Here is a 9,450-nt window from a genome sequence, read left to right as displayed (position 1 = left end):
TTTGGCAGCATTAAGCTCTAAACAAGCAGCCGCAGATGAAACCTGTACAACATTTAGGACAAGATCTGGTCCAATCTTCCTCACAAAACTGCTTCAGCTCAGCCATATTCTTTGGATCTCTGGTGTGAACGGCTGTGTGCGCTCATTCCGCAGCATCTCTGTTGGGCTGAAGTCTGGGCCCTGACTGGTGAATTATCTTTGTTTGAAGTCATTCTGTAATAGATTTATTTACTTCAGATTTACTTCATTGCCCTGCAGCATCACACAACTTTTACTGAGCTTCAGTTGTTGGACAGCCAATTGCTAAACTTCAGAAATCATTTTCCCCTCGATGATGTTAAGCTGTCCAGGCCCAGAGGCAGCAAAGCAGCCCCAAATCATGATGCTCCCTCCACTGTACTCCACTGTTGTCATGATGTTTTCATGCTGGTATGCAGTGTCCTTTTTACACCATACGCAGTGCTGTGTGTTCTTCCCAAACAATTCAACTTTATTTTCATCATTCCACAAAGCATTTTCCTCGTAGTGTTGTGGAGTGTCACAGCGCTCTTTAGCAAACTTCTGGAAAAAGTGTTAGCAAACTTCAGGCATGTAGTCATGAACAGTAAACCAGCTCCAATGTTTCCTTTAAGCCTGTAGCCCTTACTGTGGGCTTCTATTTTACCTCATTGAGCATTCAGTGTTGTGCCTTCGGAGTCATGTTAGCTGAGCACCCGCTTCTAGGGAGATTCTGACTGTGATCAGTATCTAAATTCTACACCCAGCTTCCAGCTTTATGCAACTTTTCTTCATCATAAGTCTTCTGAAATCTCCTTTTTTGTGAGGTCTGGTTCACATGAGCAGATGCAGTGTTTTTTATTTATTTATTTATTTTTAATTCAAAGTATCTTTGACCCACCGTTCCAATCTTGTTTAATTGATTGGACTCAGCTCCTGACTCTAATTAGCTTGTTGTTGTCATTAGCCGAGGGGTTCACAAAGTTTTTCTAACCTACACTGTGAATGTTTGAAAGATGGATTCAATGTGAACTAAAACAATACAATGATTTTTGTGTTAGTAGATAAAATAGATTGTTTGTTCATTATTGCACCTTATATGATGATCTGACCATGTTTTAAGACACATTCATACATAAATGGAGGCAGTTCCAAAGATTTCACTTATTTTTTCTTGCCACTGTATATCTACAATAAGTGACAGCTGACCTGGTAAAATGATCTACCTCAAATTAACAGTGAGGAATGAGAACACTGAATAGTTTCCATGCTCTTGGCAATGTTATACAGAAGTTCTGGTGTAAATACAAGCTTCCTCCTGCACTTCCTTTTCTTAACTGAGCAACACTGATGCAAATCACTTCCTGAAACTTATTGTGACAGTTGTAACCCCACACATTTACATAGCACAGCCTATACACTTGTTTAGACTGGCAGAGAGAGGTAAACAACTATTGATGTTGGAAATTTACAACATTAGTGCCTCGTAGATTATGTGTAAGGTGAATTGTTCAGTTGACCCAAGTGGCTGAAGAGAGCTTCATTCATGTTGTTTGAAGCACTGTGCAGAACTGCACTGTGCATTTCAGGACACTGTGACCACTTTGTATATCAGTGGAGGTCAAATTCCATAGTTATTAATATCTCTGTCCTCATTTGAGTGTTGTTAATGTGTGGCGAGGCACACTTCTCTTTTCTCTCCATTCATCAAAACTTGGATTGTCTTTGCCAAAACATAATTAATTTTGTTGAAATGCTGTGATTACACAATTTTAGGAACATGTCGGCCCAAGACATTTCCACAATTTAATTTTAGTATGTGTTTCTTTTAGACAGTGCAGCTGATAAGCAGTGTTATTTTTAGAATGGAATGTGAACCATTGGTTCACATGTTTTGGACTTTATAAAACTCAGGAGTTAATCACATTTAGTCAGGTCAAGTCAGTTTTATTTGTATAGCCCCATTCATACGCAATGGCAATTCAAGATGATCCAGCCTCTCTGAGGCAAAAACTGGTATAAGCCTGACAAAACTGAAAGGTTTTAAGTTTTCTCTTGAATCTGGAAACAGCAGTCACTGATCTCAGGCCACCTGGGAGTTTATTTCAGAAAACAGGACCAAAGTAACTAAAACCTTCCTCTGAAGACCTGGATTTTATTCTGGGTACTGTTAGAAAGCAACTCCCAGATGGGAGGGGTGGTTGCCAGACTGTACTGAGTGAGTACAGTCCAGCAATACACTAATGAGCCAGACCATTAACTGCTTTACAGACCAACAGAATATTGAAGTTAAACCTGTGTTGTTCTGGGAGCCAATGAACAGATTTATGAACCGGTGCATTTGCAGTGTGTATTTGCACTCTGGCTGCTGTGTTGCTAAATGAGCTGCTGAATGAGCTGAAGCTTTCATATGGTCTGTGTTGGTAGTCCAGCAAAAAGCATAACAGTCATCCAATCTATTGGAGCTGAATGTATGGACCACTTTTCAGAATCTGCTTGAGATATGAATCATCTAACTTTGGATATGTTCTTTAAGTGATAGGAAACTGCCCTAGTTATATTGCAGACTTAAAAAGTTAAGATTGGCATCAAGAATGACTTCAGAGTTCTCGATCTGCTCACAGTATTTTAGAGACACATTAATTGCAACATTAACTTCACATATACCATCACAACATGACAAAGTGCCTGTGCTGCAGTGTCCCCTGTGAGCCTGCTAACATCAGGGCACGCATGCACAAGCAGATTAATATTAGGGCACCAAATAATACCAGAGTTCAACTTCTTTTCATTGTTGATTTCATTCATTTATTTCAGAACATTGCAGGACATCGCAGCCAGCTGAAAACAATTACAATTTCTGGCATGTGTGCCACAACAAGACATAAATCATGTTACCTTATACCATTTCAAGTAATTTCAGCTGAATTATGAGTAAATTGTGATTTATTACATTCAAATAAGCAGATAAATGTCAAAACTAAGACTATTAATATGAAACATTTAACATTACCACAGTAAGTGCTTTGTTGAAGCTCACTTGTTGAACCAGTTGGTCCTGCATTTGTTACATGTAGCCTGCCGCCTGCAAAGCTAGGTGGCAGCACAACACTTACATTAGCTCATCAGTCTTCTACATGATACCAAAAAGAGCCTCTGCATCATTTTCCATGGCTTCTAAAGTCTGGCCAAACACTAAATAACCTCTTTGCTTTTCAGTTGCTATGTATGACGTTCACCATTTAAACAAATGTCTTTGAAACATTGCGAATATGATTCATTTCCATTAAGGTATAATCATCATAATAATGTTAAGACAATTGATATACACATAAACAGTGATAAGATTACATGGACACGACAAGGTAATTATTTACACAATTAAGATGCATCAAATACTTCATTGAAGTTAAAAATGTTTATTATGTGTTTTGGCTGTATAAAAATATAATAGTGTTGTACGCTTAAAAATAAGGTAGCTTTATATATCCTTATGTATATACAAGCTGATAATTACATATTTTTAACTATGTAAAGGCTTAGTACATATTGTATAAATTGCACTTCACCACATTCAGTTCTCTTGTGAGAGGATCCTGAATGTGACAGTTTGGGGTCCAGTAATCTCAGTTTCTTGAGGGGGGATCAAGCCCTCCCTCGTTTTGGCCTCAGTTCCTCTTCAGTTCATGGGTATTTTGGAGAAGACCTTTAGGAATAGTCTTCTTTCTCAGCTGCCAAGCTTACTTTGAAAGCTGAAGAAGAGACAGACATTTTTGTCAAGTCCCACAGGTCTAACTTGAATTCATCCAAACATCATGCACTCCTTCAGACACATTGAAACCTGCAGGTAAGAATACACACACAAACTTCAGAATCTCGCTTTCATCCAGAGTGACCTGAACTTCCTGTGACAGGGCCATAAAGACGTAGCAGCAGTTTCTGCATCTAGTTGTAAATCTGTGGAATAAAACCTCTGAGGGGACTTCTCTTCATCTGCTGTGAGCGCAAAAAAACCTCCAACAGGAATTCTCCTCTGCCTTTCCATGCCTGTCTTAGGCGACTTTGCATGTGCTTTTCTGTTTGGGGGCTCGCTGACCAGCTTCAGTGCTCCGTCCTTCTGTCTGGAGGGCAAGTTGAGTGACATCCTGGAGTGAGCGCCGTCGCCGCCGCCCATAGCCATTTGAACCAATCTTGTGCTTAGGGGCACAGCTCTCTTTAGGGCTGTTAATCTTGATAATTCGGTCGAGCAGGTCATGGTACACACATGTGACTAGGACGCAGCCAACTTGTTTGGGTGATGTTGACCTCCTGGGTCTGATATTTAACCCAAAGCTGGAAAAGGAAAAGAAATATTTATGCTCTATTTTCAGACTGCTTTCCAGGGTTGATAAATCTGACCTGGCAACACATAATACGTTGACATGGTCAGTTATCAAATGAAAGCAAAAATGCTGCTTTTCTTGTTACCTTAGTGGTGGTGAGACAGTTTTTGCAACCTTTCTCTGTTGTCCAATATGGATGTCAGAGTACTGCTCATTGGCTGTCACTAAGCTGTTGCCCAGGTCTCTCTTCATACGGCTCTGCAGCAATACTTTAAACCTGCAACACAGAAACAGAAGAGGCTGTGATAGCAGGAGGCGGCACTCAAAGATGAATTGTAGGGTGCAGACATAAAGAGAATGACACAGCATTGAACATGATTTCATTTGATGCCAGTGTAGCTCAAGATGTTTGAAGAACTCTCTTGGATCAGAATTGGCATTATCATGAAGGAATGACTTTTCTTGTTTCTGGAAAATATTGTTTGATTCTTGAAAATCAAAAATGTCCCAATCGATAAATCTGCTATTCATTTATATTGACCAGTATTAGGTTTGTACAGTTATATTGATATTGGCAGACCAACGATTGAGAAGAAATTACGCTACAGAAATGCCAAAGACATGTTTAAGGAACATAATTAAGGAACAGCGTATTGCATAGATTAGGTTTTTCAAACTTTCAAATATCTTTGTTCACTTTTCTCCTACAATAACAGACACACCCTTGTTGTTAGGAAAGAACACCTGATTTGCATGGTAAAGGAGACCATAATGAGGCTTTTTTTTTTTTTTTTTTTTTAATGAACACAATGTTCTCATAGTGCATGTTGATCAGGCAGCTCACCTTTTTTTCAGGCTGGAGTTAAGTTCCCCTGTGGCACCTTTTACCAGTGGCAGGACGGTGGTGAAAACACAGCAGCAGATGACAGTGTGCAGGTATAATCTCATTTTGGCTGCGAGCTATAAAGTAAAGTTACAGAAATTGTATTTATGAGGTTTAGTCTGATCTCCTGCCTCAAGTGGTGATTGATTTGTTGAAGACAGTATTTAATTGGCAACTGGCCAGCTTTTGTAGTTGAACAGCAGGGTGGTTAAGAAACAAGTCTGGTGGTTTGTTAATTACAAATCAATATTAATGGAATTGTAAGGCAGGTTATTGATGAAACATCCATACATCAGTACAGACAGCATCACTGAATACTAATAAAGCTTCTAGTCCTTCAACTTCTTGTCCATCACACTCACATTTTTGACTGGGCATCAATTAACAGTACTAAATACCTGAGGAAGTCTGAAGCAATTATTTAAAAACTGATTTTGAACCAAGATTAAAATTGTGGAAAAAGTCACTTACCTCAGGCTCTGGCTTGTAACGTGATGTACAGAATTTATGGCACACATTCAAGTGTGTTGTGTACTGTTTAGTAGAGTTAGCTGCTTTTTCCAAGGCTCTAAAGAGTTTACCATGAGTTGAAGTCTGAAGTTTAAACTGCTAACATGAGAGGCTTTATAGAGGGAGGGAGGGAGCTGTACCTGAATGCCAGACCCAGTGGGAGGGACTGTGGGACAGTTCATGTCAACTCCATCCACCCCACATGTAGGCAGTGAAACCAAAAATATGCAGATAGATTATAATCGAGTCAGCAATCTCAAAAACTCTGTGTCTAATGCTTATTAGTGTGGGCAAATCTTAATTCTGATTTATTACACTTCTTCTTTGAGAAGGCGTTGAAAGAGGGTTTGTGCATTTCAGAGTTTTGTAAATTGATCTAAATAGTTTTTTTTTTCTCTCTTTCTGAGAGGTTTATTCTTGGCGCTGCAAATGGGAGATTTGTGTCCACCAAATCCATTTGCATATTTTTTCTTGTAAAGCTGGTCATTTTGGGGGGTGGTTATAAGGTTAGGTTCACTGGCCATGCATGCTTTAAGGCAGTTAAGTTGGATGCAAATGTTGTTATTGCTGAAATATTTCTAAAGATGTGTTTTTTGATGGCTCATCAGCTTCAGTCCAAGTTAGCCATCTGTGATTTTAAATAGCTACAAAGAGCTAAGTGTATTTAAATTAGCTCTGTGTTGTTGTGGCAACTGCATGCACTGTGAAAATTTGAGGAAGGAACATGTGCTTTATACTAAACTTGTGAACCTCCAGATGACGGGTTTAATCACTCTGAGTGCTACTTAAATCCACTGGTAGTTACTTCCAGGCATTCTGAACAAGGGCAGTGTTTTCTACATGTGTAATGATTAACCACGTATTAAGGTCCTCCACAATAGCAACAATGAATTTTCTCTGTGATGTAAAAAAAATTGAAAGGCAATAAAAACACAGAACGCTTCATGTTTTAGAAATATATTGAAAATAAATGTTAAATTTCATGTGAGCATTACCTTAAAAACGTGTGTGCACATTGCACCCAAAGTACTCCCAAACCTGTAATATGTGGTTTTAAAAATATATTTAAAAAATCCTGTTTGATGGCCTCAACATTGACCTTATCTCTGCCAAGGACCTGTAGGCTCAACTGTCATGGACATGTTGTATTCACGATATTTGCAGTTAAGAATAGGGCTTCAGTACAGTATCAGAATATGGTGAGAAATGCTGACCACAAAATTGCTTACCAACAGCCCAAAACCCGAAATATATTTGATTTACAATGATATAAAACAGATAAAGGCAGCGAATCCTCATATCTTAGAAACTGGAACCAGAGAATGTTCGGCATTTGCTTGATAAATTACTTAAATGACAATCAATTATCAAAATTGATAGCAATGAATTTCCTGTCAGTTGAATAATCAACTTCAGAGCAGCGCAGAAAATCGGGTAAAGTATTTGGAGAAAAATGTACATACCCCAAACCCTACCATTACACATTTGATCTATTTTTATCTATTATGAGATCTTAATAACTGTGAAATCAACATTCATTATAAGACATGTTAAACAGTTAATGAAAGCCTTTGTGGTATCAGCTGGCAGGCTTTTAGCCAGAGGATATGCATGTAAGCTAGTTGGTGTACTTTGAGTTGAGATTGTTTTCACCCCTAGGGTTTGGCTTTCAGTCTGGTTGGACTGTATCTAACCACACACAAAATACTGATGGTTTACACCATAGTAATTGTTAAATTCACTGATAGATAAACAGTTACGCTTACACACAAAAAAGGGCTCACATTAGCCAATAGACATTCAACATTTTTTTTCCACATTTCCACCACAAGGGTAGCAGGATGCAAGCAGAATGTGTAAGTCATTGTGTTAGTACATACAACACAATAACATGATGGCAACAATATCTAACCTTATGAAGTCTTCATGTTTGGCTAGACCACAACAGCTGGGCCAACCCTATTAACACAAGAGCAAACAATTCCTATGACCCCATCAGGGGGTTGTTTACAGGCAGTGTTTCCTACTTAGCTCCTTTTTCTCCAGATTTACCGACTTCTTTTCAGACCCCTTTACTAACTACTACTTTTAAAAAAAAAGCACCTACTGACAAATCTGGTGTCTTGTTGGACAACTCTTATCCACTTTTTGTAGAAGACAGTCGCCAGTATTGACCCACAGAGCATGAGGTCGGGCTTTCCCTCCGCAGGCAGACCTCTTTGTGCATTTCATTCAGTTGACCACATGGCATCTGACATAGATGTGAATGAGCTTCTAACTTTCCATCTGAGAGATCATCTTAGGAGTAAATACAGCAGAAATCACAGCACAGCTGTTGTCTGTAACTTATCAGGATTTTAGCAGAGCAGCAGCTTGGAAATGGCTTGGAAGTGACTGCTGGTTAAAAAGTAATCTTAATGGACCATGTTTCAGTCACTACTTCATACTTTCTATGTTCTGTTGTCTGACAAAAGAAACAGAAATACATAAATGAGAACAGTTTTATTGCGAATTCAGCTATAACAAATACTGAATATGTGAGAACAGAGAGTAGGAGAGAAGCAAACAGATGAAGGGCAGTCCAATGACTAGGTTTTGATCAAGTCTTGTTTTGTTTTAGATCTTCAACTGCCTTACTAAACCTAAAAACGACTATTTCTTTTACCTGAAATATCCACTCTAGCTTATTGGCCGCAAGTTGTTGGTACTGGTTTTGGGCCTAATAGTTTTCATTTTCTTTTTAGAAATACAAACAGACCTCACAGAACTCTTAGAGCATACAACTTTAATGATGAAGTTGTGAGAGCTTTACAAAGGTGCACTAGGACTGTTAGTCCTGAAAACCAATGAGTAATCATGTTCCCACCTTCAGTGGAACCTTATGTTATTTCTGGCAAAGGTGAACATAAACTTACAAGGCATGTCCTGATCCGTGTTTTGGAGATACTGGAAAGTACATTAGTTTTTTATGCTGTCATGATATTTGTCTTGTCTAGTAATACTACCTAACTCTGAATCCAATATATATATATATATATATATATATATATATATATATATATATATATATATATATATATATATATATATATATATATGTGTGTGTGTGTGTGTGTGTGTGTGTGTGTGTGTGTGTGTGTGTATATGTATGTATGTACATGTACATACATATACATTTTTTTTCACCACCAACTCTGCTTGTCCCTCGTGTTCCTCCTCAGCGTCCATGTCGGTCACTGCTGTTTGCTGAAAGCCGGGTAGTCACGTGACCATATCTGCGGCTGCCCACAGCGTGTGGATGTGGCGTCAATTACTCCACATTGGTTTACATTTAATCGCGAATCGCAGTCTTTTATGGCGGTTACTTAATCGCACAGCGTGACATCGCGATTGCGATTAGATTAATCGTGCAGCACTAATACATATACATACATATACACATATATATACATATATACACTCATATATATATCTCCAAATTATTTGTTAATGTGCAGGCGTCCCACTGTATTATAATATCCCCTAAAATAATTCCATATAAAACCACCCCCTTCTTATCCTGTTTCTGCCTGTTTGTCATTACTCAAAACATACATTAAATTTGCATTATAGTAATACTTTATTTGTTTCTGATCTTTTTGTGACACCAGAGAACATAAATAAAAAGCTGGAATGAGCAGGAGCCCGACCAGAGCTGATAGACAATAATGTGCCATTTTCTTCAAATTAGCTGAGCTA

General features: G+C 38.4%; 1 protein-coding gene across 1 annotated transcript; it reads right to left on the bottom strand.

The window, feature by feature from the left end:
* Positions 1-2,796: 2,796 nt before the first annotated feature.
* admb (adrenomedullin b) lies at positions 2,797-5,783 on the bottom strand. The gene is made up of 4 exons (XM_041037845.1): positions 5,674-5,783; positions 5,164-5,279; positions 4,465-4,596; positions 2,797-4,329 (listed from the first exon to the last, which is right to left on the bottom strand). Exons 2-4 carry the CDS (start codon positions 5,265-5,267, stop codon positions 4,050-4,052), a joined length of 516 nt encoding a protein of 171 aa, XP_040893779.1. The 5' UTR covers positions 5,268-5,279; positions 5,674-5,783; the 3' UTR covers positions 2,797-4,049.
* Positions 5,784-9,450: the final 3,667 nt, after the last annotated feature.

Source organism: Toxotes jaculatrix, chromosome 5, assembly GCF_017976425.1.
Source record: "Toxotes jaculatrix isolate fToxJac2 chromosome 5, fToxJac2.pri, whole genome shotgun sequence".
Classification (NCBI taxonomy): domain Eukaryota; kingdom Metazoa; phylum Chordata; class Actinopteri; family Toxotidae; genus Toxotes; species Toxotes jaculatrix.
Note: the sequence above shows the minus strand (reverse complement) of the source record. Positions and strands in the feature narration are given on the sequence as shown.

What these genes read in the sequence shown, in the direction of transcription:
- admb (XM_041037845.1), bottom strand. Translation starts at nt 5,267, where the DNA reads ATGAGATTATACCTGCACACTGTCATCTGCTGCTGTGTTTTCACCACC. An exon ending in AACTCCAGCCTGAAAAAAAG is followed by an intron (nt 4,597 to 5,163) that starts GTGAGCTGCCTG and finishes TCTGTGTTGCAG; the next exon opens with GTTTAAAGTATTGCTGCAGA. An exon ending in ACTGTCTCACCACCACTAAG is followed by an intron (nt 4,330 to 4,464) that starts GTAACAAGAAAA and finishes TTCCTTTTCCAG; the next exon opens with CTTTGGGTTAAATATCAGAC.